Source organism: Oryctolagus cuniculus, chromosome 21, assembly GCF_051225735.1.
Source record: "Oryctolagus cuniculus isolate XC-2025 breed Fujian yellow rabbit chromosome 21, ASM5122573v1, whole genome shotgun sequence".
NCBI classification, from domain to species: domain Eukaryota; kingdom Metazoa; phylum Chordata; class Mammalia; order Lagomorpha; family Leporidae; genus Oryctolagus; species Oryctolagus cuniculus.
The window spans coordinates 34,881,059-34,897,278 of NC_142887.1; the positions used below are offsets into that span (position 1 = coordinate 34,881,059).

Below are 16,220 nucleotides of genomic sequence, written 5' to 3' on the forward strand. Positions count from 1 at the left end.
GTTGTACAGTATGGTGACGGCGAGTGGCCACAGGTCGCATATATCCTCTCTAGTCTCTGATGTAATACTTGGCCTCTGACCCCTGATGCAGCACCAGACCATACCCACTCCGTGCCCCAGGAGTGTCCTGGCTGCCGGAAGCAACCAGGATATTTTGGTGCTCTGGACACACAGGGCATTCTGGGAGTTGGGTATTTCTGTCCTGTGAAGGCGTCTGGCTGGCCTTCGGTGACAGGAGCCTGGGCGCGGCCATGGGAGTCAGTGGGTGGAGCCAAAGCTGCCTCCTAGCTGCTGCACTCAAGGTCCTGGGGGGTGTAGGACAGGAGGTGCCCCCCATATCAGGAGGGGTCCCCACCCCAAGGGTGCAGGTAGTGTTGGGAAAGGGTCCCACAGGTCCCACCTGCCACCTCTGAGGACCCAAAGGAGCCTATGCCAGCCAGGCCTTGTGGCTCAGAGCTGCCCAAGACCTGGGCACTCCTGCTGGCTCACTCTAGGCACCTGGTGGGGAGCTGGCCCTGCCACGGGCTGGTTGCGGGAGGGCAGGGCCAGCCCCTTCAGTGGTCAGAGGCCAGGAGCATGCTACAGAGAAAGCCTCTGGGGTCGGTGGGCTCTGGGGGCTGGGAACCCCCTAATATCCTGGCCAGCATGAGCCTGCTGGGGGCAGGGTGTACCTGCACTCCAGGTTGCGTGACTTGGGAGGTGGTCCTGCCCCATAACACTGCCCACACCCAACCCCCACCCCGTCCTAGGAGCAGAGCCCAGGCAGCCAGGCCTCGCTGGCCACGATGCCAGAGGCGCCTGAGGTGCTGGAGGAGACGGTGACGGTGGAGGAAGACCCGGGCACGCCCACCTCCCACGTGTCCATTGTGACTGCTGAAGACGGTACAACCCGGCGCACGGAGACCAAGGTGGAGCTGGGAGGGCGGGCGACCGGAGTGGGGCAGGGGGAGAAACTTAGGCCACTCCAGCCTCACCCGGTCACCCGCCCGTCCACCAGGTCACCAAGACGGTCAAGACCGTGACCACGCGGACAGTACGACAAGTGCCCGTGGGCCCGGATGGGCTGCCCCTGCTAGATGGCGGCCCCCCGCTTGGCCCTTTTGCCGACAGCCCCCTGGACCGGCACTTCCTTCTGCGGGGCGGTGGCCCGGCGGCCACGCTGTCCCGGGCCTACCTCAGCAGCGGGGGCGGCTTCCCTGATGGTCCCGAGCCCCGGGATGGCCCCAACTACGGCAGCCTGTCGCGAGGGCTGGGGGTGCGGCCCCCACGTGCCGGCCCCCTCGGTCCCGGCCCTGGCGATGGCTGCTTTACCCTGCCTGGCCGCCGCGAGGCATTCCCATCCGGCCCCGAGCCCGGGCCCCACGGGGGCCGCTCCCTGCCCGAGCGCTTCCAGGCAGAGCCCTACGGCTTAGAGGATGACACCCGCAGCCTGGCCAACGATGACGAGGGCGGCCCCGAGCTGGAGCCCGACTACGGCACAGCCACACGGAGGAGGCCCGAGTGTGGGCGGGGCCTGCGTACCAGGTGAGCACCCTGTCCCCCCATGGCCACTGCCTCCAGGAAGTCACCCATCCATGCTCCCTGCACGGGCAGCCAAGCCGCTAGGGCTGAGTCCATCGTGCACACTTGGATGTGGGCTGAAGGGGACAGTGGCAGTTAGGCTGCCCAGCACCTGCTGGCTCCTCTCCAGGCAGATGGCGGCAAGGACCCGAGCACTGGAGGCCCAGCCAGCTCCTCTCCCTGGGCCTGTTTCCTTCCCCCATGCACAGCACTAACTGGAACCCAGAGCCCACCCCAGGCTTTCTTGCCCTATCTGGTCTCAGTGTGTGCACCTGCAGAATGGGAACACCACAGCCTAGGGGCAGGTGCTGCTGTGTGACCCGGAGCGAGTCGCCTGACCCCTCCCAGCCTCAGGCCACAACCCACCCTGCCACTGAGAGCCAGGGACAGTTCCCTCCCCAAGGGGCCAGCCGGTGGCCTCAGTGCCCCCCACAGATGATCCTACTGAGATGGCCTCGTATGGGGAGGGTCACTCACTCCCCCCACACCCTGACACCAGCCAGAGGTGGGCCTCCTGCAGAGCTGGGGGAATGTGACAGAGAGAAGGGGTCGGGAGACGCTGTGGGAGTGCATGAGTGTCCTGTTCTGGGATTGATTGATTTCTTTGAAAGGCAGAATTACATAGAGAGGAGGGCAGAGAGGGAGAGAGATTGGTCTTCCATCTGCTGGCCTACCCCCGAAGTGGCCACAATGGCTGGAGCTGGGCCCACAGGAAGCCAGGGGCCAGGAGCTTCCCCCAGGTCTCCCACTGGGCCATTCTCTGCTGCCTTCCCAGGCCATAGCAGAGAGCTGGATCCGAAGTAGAGCAGCCGGGCCTGGAACTGGCACCCATGTGGGATGCCGGCACTGCAGGCAGCTTTACCTGCTAGGCCACAGCGCTGACTCCCCTCTGGATGGGTTTTTGCTGGGCTGCGGGCGTGTTTCTCAGCACCAACTCCCTACTACTGGGAGCTGGGGTGTGGGGGAGGGGTTTTGCCGAGGCCCCGCCCCTCACGATGCTCACACGCCCCCTCGCCGGCGCAGGGCCTGCGAGGACCTGGCCGATGACGGAGGTGAGCTGCTGGAGGAGCGGCCCCCATTCCCGGCGACGGCGCCCCTGGCCCAGCCTGAGCGGGGCAGCCTGGGCAGCCTGGACCGGGCGGTGCGGCGCTCGCCCTCGGTGGACAGCGCCCGCAAGGAGCCGCGCTGGCGGGACCCAGAGCTGCCCGAGGTGCTGGCCATGCTGCGGCACCCCGTGGACCCCGTGAAAGCCAACGCGGCCGCCTACCTGCAGCACCTGTGCTTCGAGAACGAGGGCGTCAAGCGGCGCGTGCGGCAGCTGCGGGGGCTGCCGCTGCTCGTGGCGCTGCTGGACCACCCCCGCGCCGAGGTGCGGCGCCGGGCCTGCGGGGCCCTGCGCAACCTCTCCTATGGCCGCGACACGGACAACAAGGCCGCCATCCGGGACTGCGGCGGGGTGCCTGCCCTGGTGCGGCTGCTGCGGGCCGCCCGGGACAGCGAGGTCCGGGAGCTTGTCACCGGTGAGTGGCGCCCGGCTGCACCTGCGGGAGAGAGGAGAGCCAGAGGCTCGGGCTGGGGAGGCGTGGGGCTGCTTGGGGTCTGCGGCTGGGGAGAGCTGCCCAGTGGCCAGAGCCCCGGCTGCTGGGACAGCTTTGTGCTGGAGCAGGCATCAGGTGTAGATGCGAGGACAGATCCCCAGTCTCCCTACCCACAGTCGGGCTAGCGCTGGGCCCCTCAGGCAGGGGCTGGGGACAGCTGGGGGGTCATGTGACCACCTCTGTGTGGCTCCAGGGTCTCAAGACCCTTAGTTCCCCTGCCCAGGGGGCAGGGAAGGGATGGGAGGAGTCACCTGCTGGCCCCTCGGCTGCACTGGAAGTCCCTCACCCCCACTGGAAGCCCCTGCTGGGGACAGCCCTCCCTGCCTCGCCCCCGCCCAACCTCTCACGGTTCTTGTCACTCCTTGCCTTCCCATGCATGGACATGAGGAGGGCAGGCAGGTCCTGAGCGGGGGTCCCAGGAAAGGCAGCGGGTGGGCAGGGCCTGCGGTCAACACGGTGGGTGTCGGTGGCACCCACAGGCACCCTCTGGAACCTGTCGTCCTACGAGCCCCTGAAAATGGTCATCATTGACCACGGCCTGCAGACACTCACACACGAGGTCATCGTGCCCCACTCGGGCTGGGAGCGGGAGCCCAACGAGGACTCCAAACCCCGGGACGCCGAGTGGACGACCGTCTTCAAGAATACCTCGGGCTGCTTGAGGTGGGGGCAGGGCCGGCTGGGGCTGCCCCTCTCCCTCACCTCCCCCTGCAGCACAGCTGGGCTCCCGGTCAGGGAGGTGGGATCTAGGCACCAGAGCCTGCACCCCCGCAGCCTGCAGGCAGCCACATCCTGGTGGTCCCCAGAGCGTGGATGACAGTCAGCCACCCAGTAGCCAGGGGCTGCAGAGTCACACCACGAAGTCCAACCTGCAGAGGAAGATGGATGAGCCCCCCGGCCTGAGTCCAGGGCTGGGGCTGGCAGGGTTCTCCCTGGAGGAGGCCGGGGCTCACCGGGCCTGTTCTCGGCCCTCCAGGAATGTGAGCTCGGACGGCGCCGAGGCCCGGCGGAGGCTCCGGGAGTGTGAAGGGCTGGTGGACGCACTCCTGCACGCTCTGCAGTCGGCAGTGGGCAGGAAGGACACAGACAACAAGGTGGGTAGGGCAGGACGGGCACAGGCCGATAGCCTCCCGCCCCCAATCGTCAGAGAACCAGACCGTTCAGGAGCTGGGAGGCCCGGCGTCCTGGGGCTGTCCAGGGCGTGCCTGACTGGGGCACCCCAAACACGGCCCCACGGAAGTGGTCATGGGCCCCCCCCCGTGCTTTCTCGCCCAGCTGACTCTGTGCGCAGGTGCCCAGGACCCTGAACAGCCCCGAGGCCCCGCCCTCCCACTCACCTCTGCCCCCCCCCCACAGTCGGTGGAGAACTGTGTGTGCATCATGCGGAATCTGTCATACCACGTGCACAAGGAGGTGCCTGGGGCCGACAGATACCAGGAGGCCGAGCCTGGGCCCCCGGGCGGTGCTGCCGGCTCCCAGCGGCGGAGGCGGGACGATGCCAGCTGCTTCGGCGGCAAGAAGGCCAAAGGTGGGTGGGCAAGTCGGGGGTCCTGCTCTTGGCACCGGCGCTCCCGGCTGAAGGCCCTCCGTGCCCAGGGCAGGCAGCTAGGAGGCTGGAGGACGGCGGGATAGATGGGCGGGAGCCCGGAGGGTCCCGCTCTGCCCGGGCTCCACCCCCGGAGGAGACTGACCCCAGGCTTGCCCCTGCCAGTCCCTGGGGGCACTCAGCCCTCCCTCCTCCCCCACGCCCAGCCATCCATTAGGGTGAGGTTCTGCAGTGGGAACACAGGGGGCCGCTGGGAGGGTGCCCCGCTCAGGCTCGTCTCCTCTTTCCTGTGCTTCCTGCCGGCGCCCAGAGGACTGGTTCCATCAAGGTGAGTGAACGCCTGTTTGTCCGGCAGTCCCGCCGTGGGCAAGACGCCCCGTGGCGCCCACTGTCGTTTCCTTGACAACCGCAGGGCAGCGGGTGCAGTGGGCTCCCGGGAAGCCGCGCCAATCCCCAGGGCCCTGCCCCGCCCCTCCCGCTCCAGGCCCATCACCCTGGCAGCCATCTCCATGACAACTGCCCAGGACACACAAAGGCAGGAATGCGGACCCCCTCCACCCAGGGGGCTGGGAGGCCGAGGGGGCCGCTCCGGCAACCTCAGACTCAGCTCCCTTAGGCAGGGCTGGGGCAGAGCCGGGTGGGGCAGGCAGGGCCCCTGGTCCTTGTCATGGATCGGGCTGTGTGTGTGTGTGTGTGTGTGTGTGTGTGTCCAGCTCCCACAAGCTGAGGCGGCTTACCTAAGCTCACTGCCTTGAGAGGCGGAAGCTCCCCCTTCGGAGATGGGGAGGGTGGCTGGAGGCAGAGAGGTGTGCACGCGGCTGCTGCTGTGAGGGGTTCCGCCCCCAAGCTGGGGTGGTTTTCCTGGGACAGGACCCTCGGCCCACCAAGTCCTGAGCCTGGCAAGCTTCCGTTTCTCTGTCTGTACCTACGGCCATCCAGCCTGGGCTGCTGGTTCCTTCACACACCCAGCAGCTCCCAGCCCTTGATGCTGGGGTGGGGCCGGGGTGTCCCCAGACCACCTGCCTGTGGGCCTCAGAACGACTTCAAGTGGTGCCAGGGCCTGGGTGTGGGGTGCTCTTTGGGCTCTGGGCAGGGGGCCCTCGTGGCATGTTTCTGTTCCCCCATGGGGGGTCCACCTCACCTCCCACCCTTGTGTTCTAGGGAAGAAGGATGGTGAGATGGACCAGAACTTCGACACGCTGGACCTGCCCAAGAGAACCGAGGCCGCCAAAGGTGAGCTGGCCAGTGTCGCTGGAGGGGTCCCAGCTCAGGGGGCCTGGGGGGCCTGGGGGGCCTTGGGAATCAGGTGGGAAATGGGGACTGCAAGTGTATGGTTCCCTGGGGGGTGATCTGGTCCCTGGGCTGCTGTTCGGAGTCAGGGTCAATGCCGTAGGTCACTGGATTCAGGATGCGTGGGGGAGATAAGACAAAGAGGCCATGAGAGGCGGGGCTGGAGGGGGTGTTTCCTGGGCACTGGGAGCCAGGAGGGCGTGGTCAGATCAGGTACAGAGACCGACCAGGGGCGGGGCGGTGCATCCCTGCGTCCCCCGTATCCGTTGGGTTCCTCCTGCTCTGTGCAGTCCAATGGGAACCCATCTGCCTGAACGAGTGGACCCAGGCCACCTTGTGAAGTGGAAGAGCCCAGAGGCCACCCCCCCAGTGGGTGGAAGTGGCCAAGCCTTCCAGCCGTGGGGGGGCGGGGAGGGGGGTGGTCTGTGGGGATGCATTACAGTCAGAGGGAGGAGGTTGCTTTCCGAGCCAGGCAAATATCCATGTGTGGACAGGAAGGCTTGGAAGGCCGCCCTGGCCCCTCAGCTCTGGAGCACTGTGTGGGGCACCACCTTGGTGCCAGCCTGGGGCCTCACTTGTGGGGGAACCTGGGGCAGCCCTGGTTGCACCGCAACATTGCCACGGGGAATGGGTGGGCCCTGTTGCTGGGAGCGTGACCCTGTGCTCAGCTTCAATTACATACCGGCGGAGGTGGGGCTCGGTTGCTCCGCGCCAATTACACACTGGCAGAGGCGGGCCCTGTTGCTAGGGGCGTGGCCGGACTGCTCAGCTTCAGTCACATTCCCGGCAGAGGCGGGCCCTGTTGCTAGGGCTGAGTCCCTGGTTGCAGTTTTCAGTTCCACAGGAAGGAAAGCCTTCCTTCTGTTGTCAGGGAAGGCGGGTCCTGTTGCTAGGGGCGCGGCCATAGTTACCGAGCCCTGCCTCCTGGGTTGAGGAAGACATGACCTCACCAGAACCCATTGTCCCCTGAGCCTCAGTTTGCCCCTCTGTGCAGTGGGAGCGCTTCCTCCTTGGGGATGATTCCCCTGATAATAAACATTCTCGGTTCCACGCCCCTCCGCGGCCCTGGTGAGGGAGGAGACTGGGTGACAGTGGGCGGTGGGTGCCCCGTGCTGTGCCCAGGCTTTGAGCTGCTGTACCAGCCGGAGGTGGTGCGTCTCTACCTCTCCCTGCTCACGGAGAGCCGGAACTTCAACACCCTGGAGGCTGCCGCCGGGGCCCTGCAGAACCTCAGCGCTGGCAACTGGATGGTGAGAGGGCAGGCGGGACTCGGGGGCCCTGGGCCGTGGGGAGGCGGGGAGAGCGCACCTGCGCACTAATCGGCCCCCCACCCCCGGACCGCCGCAGTGGGCCACGTACATCCGCGCCACGGTGCGCAAGGAGCGTGGGCTGCCGGTGCTGGTAGAGCTGCTGCAGTCTGAGACCGACAAGGTGGTGCGCGCTGTGGCCATCGCGCTGCGCAACCTCTCGCTGGACCGGCGCAACAAGGACCTCATAGGTGAGGAACCCGCAGGCCTCCTCGGGGTCGGACTCGGAGCCCTGGTCCCGGTCCTGTCGCCTGGGGGTCCCACAGCGGTGCGGCTGTGGTGTCCTGGGGCTCCGTGCCCCTCATGTGCAGGGGCGGGGGGCAGAGGAGCGGCCTAACACCTGTCCCTGCCCCTCTCAGGGAGCTACGCCATGGTGGAGCTGGTGCGGAACGTGCGCAACGCGCAGGCACCCACGCGCCCGGGGGCCCGGCTGGAGGAGGACACGGTGGTGGCCGTGCTCAACACCATCCACGAGATCGTGTCGGACAGCCTGGACAACGCGCGCTCGCTCCTGCAGGCCCGCGGCGTGCCCGCGCTCGTGGCCCTCTGCGCCTCCAGGTGGGTGGGGCGGGGCCGCGGGGCGGGGCCCGAGCGCGCGGGGGGTGTGGCCACTGACCCCGCCCCTCCCCCCCCCCCCGCCCGCGCGCCACAGCCAGTCCGTGCGCGAAGCGAAGGCGGCGTCACACGTGCTGCAGACCGTGTGGAGCTACAAGGAGCTGCGCGGCGCCCTGCAGAGGGACGGCTGGACCAAGGCGCGCTTCCAGGTGGGGAGTGCCCTGGCCAGCCCCTCTCTTGACTCTGCCGGTTCGGCCCCCCACCCAAAGCGGGCAGTGCGGCCAGCTCACCCCATGCCTGTGCCCCGTGCCTCTGCAGTCGGCGGCCACGGCCAGCAAGGTGCCTAAGGGATCCCAGAGCCCCGGTGGCTTCGATGACAGCACGCTGCCGCTGGTGGACAAGAGCCTGGGTGCGTGTGGGAGCCCGTCCCTGACCTGCACTGACACTGACAAGGTGGCGAGGGGCTGGAGGAGAGACCCGGGCTTCCTCCGGACAGGATGGGGGATGGCGGACCCTTTGCCGGCTCTCTGCTTCCTGGGTGCTTCTTGTCACGTGGTGCCTGCACAGGTGCCAGTGGCCGCGGGTTGGGGTGGGGGTGGGTGCTGGTGGCCAGAGGCCAGGCTGGGGCGCAGAGATGGTTGGTAGCAGAGGGTGCCCAGGCTGTCCAGGCCAGCCCTGCCGCGGGCTAGGCTGCCCCGGCCCCACCTGCAGCCAGCTGCCTGCTTATGCCTTGCAGACAGCGAGAAGCAGGGCAGCCGGGACGTGATCCCCATGGACACTCTCGGCCCAGGTGAGTGCAGGTGCAGTGTGGCTGGGGGGGGGGGGGTGCTGGAAGGCCTCCCAGGAGGTGCTGGCTGGATGAGAGAGCTTTGGGACAGAGGGCCAGGGAAGGCTCAGTTCCCAGCCAGGGCCCAGACCTGTAGCCAAGGGGCTGCACCTGCTGGGTTTAGGGGCTGCACCTGCTGGGTTTAGGGGCTGCTGGGAGCGCAGACACCAGCACAGGGTGACCCCCCCTTCAGGGTGGGCAGATGCCGGCCTTCTGAGCTGAGAGGGAGCTGTGCTAGAGTGTCCCTCCTGAAGCTGCTCCTCCTGTCCCCACCCCAGACGGCTACTCCACTGTGGACCGCCGGGAGCGCAGGGCGCGGGGCAGTGACTCCGCAGGGGAGGCCTCTGAGAAGGAACCGTTGAAAGTGAGTGGCTGTGGGCCGCCCCGTCCCGTAGGGGTTGCCCACAGAGCACCTGGGCAGCACTAAGTCTGGGCCCCGCCCCCTCCCCACCCCCACCCCGGGCCACAGCTTGGGCGGGCAGGCAGCCCCCTCAGGTCGGAATCAGCGTGCAGACACCATTGGGAGCCCATCGCTGCTGGGAGTGGGGGGCGGCAGGGCCAGAGGCCGCCTGCCCGTCTGTACCCTTGCCTGCATGTGCACAAGTGCGGGGCGAGGGCCCACCACCCGCCCCCTGCCAGTTCCCGCAGGCCCGCCAGCCAGCTCATCTCCTGCCCTTGGCATCACTCCCTCCCCCGCCCCGTGCTGCCTTGGCCAGCCCACCCCGCAGCCCCCACTAACCGGCTCTGTTCTGCTTCTGCCGCCCACCTGCCCCCTTACCCACCGTGCGCTGCGCAGCCCGACCCCGGCAGGAAGGCCCCGCCCCCCGGGCCCCCCAGGCCCGCGGTCAGGCTGGTGGACGCCGTGGGGGACGCTAAGCCTCAGCCAGTTGATTCCTGGGTCTAGCTTGCATGCCTGGTACGTCTCTCCACATTCCCGGCTGTGCCCTCCCCTCCGGGCCGGGCTTCTGGTAACCTCTGCTGGCTGCATGCTCTGCTCTCCCTGTGTGCCCACGGCAGGTGTGCAGCGGCCCTGATACCTGTGGGGGAGTGGGGAGGCCAAGCCCAGGGCCCGGAGGGAGAGTCCTTGGGGGATGGGACGGAGCAGGGAGGGAGGGTCCCCCCAAACCTGCCAGCACCATCTGCTGGCTGTGATCGACCCTGACACAGGACCCCTGGGGCCAGCCCACACTACCCATGACTGGGGCGTGGGCCCCCTTGTGCGCTCGCCGCCTGTGCGCAGGGCTGCAGCGCCCGCTTCCCACTCTCGCTCCGCAGGGCCCGGGTCCGGCCGTGGGTTCCTAGCCACCGGATCACCGCAGCAGGGCCGTCCACAGCAGACCCCTGCCGTGGAGCTCGGAGCCCCCTGGCGGCCGGGGTTGGCAGCGACACCCCCCACCCTCAACTCCCGCAGCACCGGGTCCCTGCCACCCTACGCGCTCTTCTCGGACCTGATTGCTTTAGGCCGACCTGGTGCTGTGTCCCAGCGAGCCGAGAGAGGGCGCCAGGGAGAAGGCTGGACGCGGCTGCGCGCCGGGGAGGGCCCGGGGCCAGCAGAGCTGCCCGCGTGTGCGCGCGCGTGTGTGTGCGTGTGTGTGCGTGTGCGCAGGGCGGGCAGGTAGCCAGGCAAGGAGGGGGCTCAGGGAAAGAAGCTAGAGGGGCTGCCCTGTGCCTCACGGCAGGCTGACCACGGGTGTGGGGGCAGCGGCACAGGGCTCTGGCTATTTGCGCCCTTCCCGACCGTGGCAGTGGCCTCCCAGCGTCCACCTGCCCAGGACCTCAAGGAGCGACCCCCTGGGGGCTGACCCTGGGCAGCACCGGGGCCTGCTGCTGTTCAGTGCCTGCTGTCTGTGCTTAAAAACAGGAGAAAAACACTTATGACAAAAGCATTTACAGTAAACCAAAATGAGACTATTGGTACACATCTAAATTTTTGTAAGAAAAGTTAAAAATTAAAAAAAAAAAGCAACTTTCAGCTTGTGTGGCTCAGGTCTCTCTGGGCAGCCGCTAGTGGCCTCCCCTCCTCTGGGGTCCAGCACCAAGGCCTCAGTTTGTATGGGTGGAGAGTGGGGTTCATCTGTACCCCACAATCATGTACCCAGGCTGCCGGCCACACTTGTCTCTGTCTTTCCGGTTGGACATGACGGCCTGCTGACTGCACCCCTCCGGTCCTGTGGGACCAACAGGTGCCCTTGGCCAGGCCACCGGAGCAGAAGTGCATAGCAGGGCGGGGCGCTCCCTGGGCCAGCTGTGCCGGCCAAGGGCCCAGCCTGCAAGGGCCACCTCCCATCAAAGGCAGCCAGCAACTAAGGGGTGAGAACCCAGAATTTGAGAAGAATGGAACCCGTGCCATCTTGTACTGAAATACCTGGATCTCTAATTTCTGTTACACGTCATTCAGACATGGCATGATAGGATGAGGACAGCCACCCAGCTTCAGGAAAGAGGTGCAGGTGCATTACAATGGAGGTGAAGGCACGGCAGGCGAAAGTGTGCGGTGAGATTCCTCTGCTGGTGCGGCGGCTGAGGCAGTGCTGCCACCTGGTGGACATCTTGAGTGCAAGGCCCCACAGCGCGCAGGTGCATCCGCTTCCTGGCGGTGCCTGCCTGCCTGCCAGACTACAGAGCCCTGATTGGAGTCTCATTGGCTGAGACAGGGGCGCTGTCCAGGGCCCCGCCTGCTCCGAGTCAGCCTTTGTTAGGCTTTCGCAGGTGCTTTGCGTGGTGACCAGTAGCCCTTTGCGGTGGACCAAGTTTGCTCAGTCCGAAGCCACCAACCAGGGAATCCAGCAAGGCCTGGACCCAGGCCCCGAGTACACGTGGCATTTGAGGACAGATCCCGAAGTGGCAGAAGCGGGGTTGGCAGGGACCAGCTTGGGGAGGGACCCAGGGCAGAGGGCACGGCCAAGGTCAGTTCGGGCGGCCTGGGCCCACGTAGATGGCCTTCTCCAGCCCGTCCACCACCGGCATGTTCTCCAGGAAGGCGCTGTAGTGTGTGCACTCGAAGCTGCTGCTCCCGCGCACGTGGGCCAGGAAGTCAGGAGCCCCTGGCACAATGACGTTGTCGGCCAGCAGCACCGACCCCTTCCGCAGAAGGCCACACTCCTGCAGGCGACAGAGAGATGGCGCCAGGGTGGGGAGGGGAGAGGATGGTGTCCAGGGATACCCAGCCAGCCGGCCACAAACCAGGACAGGGGCTTGCCACCACACCTCGGCCCCATGCTCTGGCCTGGGTCTACCTTGGGGCCTGGCTGTCACTGAGACACTCGGGTTGGTACCACATCTCCTGCAGGAAGGAACCCAGCCAGGGTCTCCGCCCACCTCCAGGAGGTCCAAGCCCTGCAGACAGGCGCCTTCTGCCTCATTGACTCCTGAATCCATCCCCAGGCCTAGAACAGCCCGAGGCACACAGCTGGTGCTCAGTACATGCTAGCTGGGTGAATGAGGGAGAGTGGCCCCGCAGGCCAGTTGGTCCCAGAGACAGCTGGTTGCTACGCACACAGGCGCCCACAAGTGGGAGGTGCCAAGGACACGTGCCTGGGGTGGGATGGGGCCGACTCCCCACCAACAAGGCTGCCTCCTGGGGTGCTGCTCTGGGCAGCCCTGAGCTCTTCAACTTGGGGGTCCCCATCTCCACCCTTGCAGGGGCCCTAGCAGCATGCACGGGTTCCTTGGCCTGGGCTCTCCGCAGAAGCAAAGCATAAGCACTGGACACAGCCACAGCGATGGCCCGAGGCCTGGACAGGATCAGTACTCCTGGGAGGCTTGTGTGTCTGAGCCGGGACAGGCACCCGCTTCCCTCCCAGAAGGAGCGCAGGGGGCGGGGCATAAGCACAGACCAGAGCAAGGCGGCTCAGGCCTGAAGTTTGACCTGGGAACACAGAAGTGCTGACAAAATCATAAAATAAAAATGCTATTGACAGGTCTGGCGTGGAGGTGTAGTGAGTAAAGCCACCGCCTTCAGTGCTGGCATCCCATATGGATCCCAGTTCGAGTCCCAGCTGCTCCACTTCCACTCCAGCTCCCTGCTAATGCACCTGGGAAAATAGTAGAGGATGGTCCAAGTCCTTGAGCCCCTGCACCCACGTGGGAGACCCAGAGGAAGCGCCAGGCTCCTGGCTTTGTTTTGCCCTAGTTCTGACCATTGCAGCCATTTGGGGAAAGAACCAGTGGATGGAAAACTTCTCTCTCTGCCTCTGTCTTTGCCTCTCTCTTAACACTGCCTTTCAAATAAATAAATAAATCTTAAAAAAAAAAAAAGAAAGTGGGGCCAGCGCCGTAGCCCAGCAGGTTAAGCCACTGCTAAGGATGCCTGCATCCCATATGAGCACCTGTAGGGGTCCTGGCTTTTCCACCTCCAATGTAGTGGGGTGGGGGAGGGGCTCACCTCCAGCAGGAGCGTGTCCGGCAGGTAGCGATCCTTCCAGTGGTCCAGGAAGACCATGTCCAATGTGTCCACGTCGTACTTGTGCTTCAGCTGGGGGATGAGGTCCTGGGACGCCCCGAGCAGCACGGTGACCTGGCACAGTGCACTGTTGGTGCCACCCATGGGGACCCCCAGGGGACCCCCATCTGCACACCCACACCCGCTCTCCTTAGCGGTTCTCAGAGGACAGTCCTCTCTCCCCACCCCTCCCGAGGTTCCAGCTCTCAGGACAACGGGGCAGCGACACCACCCTTGTCCAGCTGCTGGGGGCTCCTCCCGGGACCCCAGGCCTGGGATACACGATGGGAGCCCAGTGAACGTGGCCTTGAATCGAGCTTGGGTGTCCTCTGGGTCCACCCTCCCACCAGCCTCTGTCCCCGGGGTCAGCTGAGCTGTACCTTGTCCTGCAGCCCAGCAATGTCCAGCGTCTCCTGGGTGATGGCAGAAAACTCCGGGTTGATCTCCATGGTGAGCAGCCGCCCGCCAGGGGGCAGCAGACGGGCGATGCGCACCGCAGAGTAGCCACAGTAGGCTCCCAGCTCCAGCACCAGAGAGGGGCGGTACTCCTGGATCACGGAGTCCATGATCGCTCCTGCAAGGGGCAGGGGTGGGGAGGGGTGTCCTGAGTGCAGGGGGGGGGGGCACCTGGCCCCAGATCCCTCTCCCGTCCCACCCCACCTCCCCACTGTGGGGTCTGCTGTACCCCCAAGCTCCCAGTCCTGGCACCTGGCCCCACTGACTCGCACCTGCCCCTGTCTCTCCCACCTTGCCTGGTTCAGGCCTCCTGGGTCATCAGGTTCGCAGGGGTCTGGCAGGGGCTGTGAAACCTTGTTCCCAAGCCCCACTCCAGGGAGTGCGGCAACCATGCCTGTGCCCTGGCTGGAGTCCAAGAACAGAGGAAGTACACGACTGGCGGGTCCCATGACTCAGATGTCCAGAGGTCACCAGGAGCCACACCCCGCCCACCCCCGTGCAGGCGCCCGTGCCCAGCCGTGCTGTTGGCGTGCCAGTGGCAGGGTCGCAAGGAGACACCACAGACCAGCGTCCACTGCGACCCAGGGGCTCCCCCCTCCAGCTCTCTTTCCGGGGTCAAACACGAATTGTCCAACACTCCCCTTACCCCGATTGGACAGTGGCCTGGGCGGAGGCTCCGGCCCCAAGTGTCCAGGCTACTGCAGCACCCAGGCAGACGCTGGGCTGTGGCTCAGCCCCCAGGGCTCCCGTCGATCCCCCCAGCCCAGCCTGATCAAGGCGCTAACGCCAGAAACAAGGCGACCAGAAGCGCTTCTCCTACGGCCCCCTCAAGGCCTGTGCGATCCGTGTCCAGAGCCCGCCGGCCGCGACGCCCACCTTTCTTTTTGCCCAGGCACATGGTTCGCTCCTGCGAGCTGTAGTTGTCGATGGCGTCCAGCACGCTCTGCGGGTCCCCGCGCTGCGCGTGCTGCCGCACGTGGCGCAGGATGCGCTGCTCCTTGCTGTCGTCCATGAGCAGGTTCCGGTTCGGTTGCAGGAAGAACTCGTTGTAGCCGATACGCAGCAAAGCCCAGAGCCGGCGGTTCAGCACTGCAGCCGCCCCAATGGCGCCAGGCCCAGCGCGGCCACCGCCCACAGCGGGGGCGTGGCCGAGGGGCAGGACGAGAGGGGGCGTGGCGGGCAGAGGGGCGTGGCGGTGGGCGTGGCTTAGCGGCTTCAGTACTCTTCGCCTGTACTGCCTCCGGGTTAGGCAACAACAGGGAGAAGGTGTGGCGCAGAGGGCGTGGCTAGAGGGGGCCGGGAGAAGGGCGTGGCCCAGAGAGGCGGGCGGGGCTTTAATGCTTTACGCCTGTCCCCGCCTCTGCCCTTCTGTCCCCTCAGCTGCGGGCCCCCGCTTCACGGTGGTCAGGGCTGGGTCGCTTCTCCCAATCTTGTCATTCCGCCAGGGCAGTGGTGGGCTTTATGGGGCGCGGTTCGGGAGTGGCCTAGCGGGCTAAGGGCTCTATCCCCATCTGGCCTCCTATCTTGGCAATGAAGGGCAGGGGCGAGGCCACAGGGCAGGAGGAGAAGGGACGGGGATAGAGGATGGGGCCTGGAGGGGAGGGGCTTTACTGCTCGGCTCCTGTCCCCTTACCCGCCCTGTCCTTAACTGCAGGCCGCCTCAGGTCTCCCCCTGGCACGACTCCCCGGGTCCTCCCCCCAGGTCAGGAGTGAAGGATATGTCACCTGCAACCTGATGGTTGGGTACCGTGAGGAATGGCACCTGCAGGAAGACCCGCCCCTCCCTCCCTTGGCCAGGGGAGCATACCGGCTAACAAGGCGGGAAAGCAGCTCTGGTCACCGCGCACTGGGGAACCTGCATGCACTCGCTGTAGCAGCCCTCACTTTGGCCAGCGCAGCCAGCGCGGCCCTGGCCCCCATGCTCAGAATATGCATTGCCTATGAACTTCCTACGCGAGGGTTCCAGAAACACTTTGGCACCAAGATCAGCGTCTTTAAAAGTCCATTCTCGGCCGGCGCCATGGCAAGAAGGAACAGCCAGGACTGAGCATGCAAAAACACAATCCTTTTAAAAAATTATTAAATTGGCTGGCGCCGCGGCTCACTAGGCTAATCCTCCGCCTGCGGTGCCGGCACACCGGGTTCTAGTCCCGGTGGGGGTGCCGGATTCTGTCCCGATTGCCCCTCTTCCAGGCCAGCTCTCTGCTGTGGCCAGGGAGTGCAGTGGAGGATGGCCCAGGTGCTTGGGCCCTGCACCCCATGGGAGACCAGGAGAAGCACCTGGCTCCTGGCTTTGCATCAGCACAGCGCGCCGGCCACGGCGGCCATTGGGGGGGTGAACCAACGGCAAAGGAAGACCTTTCTCTCTCTCTCTCACTGTCCATTCTGCCTGTCAAAAAAAAAAAAAAAAAGCCTAGTCTCCAACTTGTTCAAGTCCCACGCAGTTCTCAGGGACACCCTCAGCATTTCCCGGCGAGCCCAGACTCTCGGTGGCCCTGCGCTTCCTTCACAGATGAATCGTTCTTTTGTGTGAAAAGTAGGAAAACTTTCATTCATTCTACGAGTGCCTGATGGTGCCTCTCTCTCCTGGATTTCTGTCTGCCCCTGGCTCTGGGGAGAGCCTGGGTTGGACCCTCTGGGA

General features: G+C 65.8%; 2 protein-coding genes across 14 annotated transcripts in view; one reads left to right on the forward strand and one right to left on the reverse strand.

The window, feature by feature from the left end:
- Nucleotides 1-10,585, forward strand: part of ARVCF (ARVCF delta catenin family member) — a 39,799-nt gene extending 29,214 nt beyond the window's left edge. For 4 of the 13 annotated variants that reach the window (XM_051837297.3, XM_051837298.3, XM_051837296.3 and 1 more), the window contains 17 exons: nucleotides 750-908; nucleotides 998-1,524; nucleotides 2,584-3,080; nucleotides 3,638-3,821; nucleotides 4,135-4,252; nucleotides 4,515-4,686; nucleotides 5,015-5,032; nucleotides 5,866-5,937; nucleotides 7,117-7,244; nucleotides 7,342-7,492; nucleotides 7,661-7,859; nucleotides 7,954-8,065; nucleotides 8,175-8,265; nucleotides 8,593-8,646; nucleotides 8,961-9,046; nucleotides 9,479-9,598; nucleotides 9,958-10,585. In XM_051837297.3, the coding sequence (XP_051693257.3) occupies nucleotides 750-908; nucleotides 998-1,524; nucleotides 2,584-3,080; nucleotides 3,638-3,821; nucleotides 4,135-4,252; nucleotides 4,515-4,686; nucleotides 5,015-5,032; nucleotides 5,866-5,937; nucleotides 7,117-7,244; nucleotides 7,342-7,492; nucleotides 7,661-7,859; nucleotides 7,954-8,065; nucleotides 8,175-8,265; nucleotides 8,593-8,646; nucleotides 8,961-9,046; nucleotides 9,479-9,586 (2,676 nt within the window). In that variant the 3' untranslated portion in view covers nucleotides 9,587-9,598; nucleotides 9,958-10,585. The remainder of the gene's footprint in view (nucleotides 1-749; nucleotides 909-997; nucleotides 1,525-2,583; nucleotides 3,081-3,637; nucleotides 3,822-4,134; nucleotides 4,253-4,514; nucleotides 4,687-5,014; nucleotides 5,033-5,865; nucleotides 5,938-7,116; nucleotides 7,245-7,341; nucleotides 7,493-7,660; nucleotides 7,860-7,953; nucleotides 8,066-8,174; nucleotides 8,266-8,592; nucleotides 8,647-8,960; nucleotides 9,047-9,478; nucleotides 9,599-9,957) is intronic. The other 9 variants (XM_070066284.2, XM_051837293.3, XM_070066283.2 and 6 more) reach the window with 6 other exon arrangements.
- Nucleotides 10,586-11,036: 451 nt separating this feature from the next.
- Nucleotides 11,037-14,687, reverse strand: LOC103345647 (catechol O-methyltransferase). The gene is made up of 4 exons (XM_008250589.5): nucleotides 14,456-14,687; nucleotides 13,504-13,697; nucleotides 13,067-13,198; nucleotides 11,037-11,784 (listed from the first exon to the last, which is right to left on the reverse strand). The coding sequence occupies exons 1-4, from the start codon at nucleotides 14,589-14,591 to the stop codon at nucleotides 11,590-11,592; spliced, it is 657 nt and encodes a 218-aa protein (XP_008248811.1). The 5' UTR covers nucleotides 14,592-14,687; the 3' UTR covers nucleotides 11,037-11,589.
- Nucleotides 14,688-16,220: the final 1,533 nt, after the last annotated feature.

Excerpts from the sequence above, each read along its gene's own strand:
- LOC103345647 (XM_008250589.5), bottom strand. The coding sequence starts at position 14,591 with ATGGACGACAGCAAGGAGCAGCGCATCCTGCGCCACGTGCGGCAGCAC. Across the intron at positions 13,698-14,455 it reads GTGCCTGGGCAAAAAGAAAG|GAGCGATCATGGACTCCGTG; the intron begins GTGGGCGTCGCG and ends TGCCCCTTGCAG. Across the intron at positions 11,785-13,066 it reads CGGACACGCTCCTGCTGGAG|GAGTGTGGCCTTCTGCGGAA; the intron begins GTGAGCCCCTCC and ends TGTCGCCTGCAG.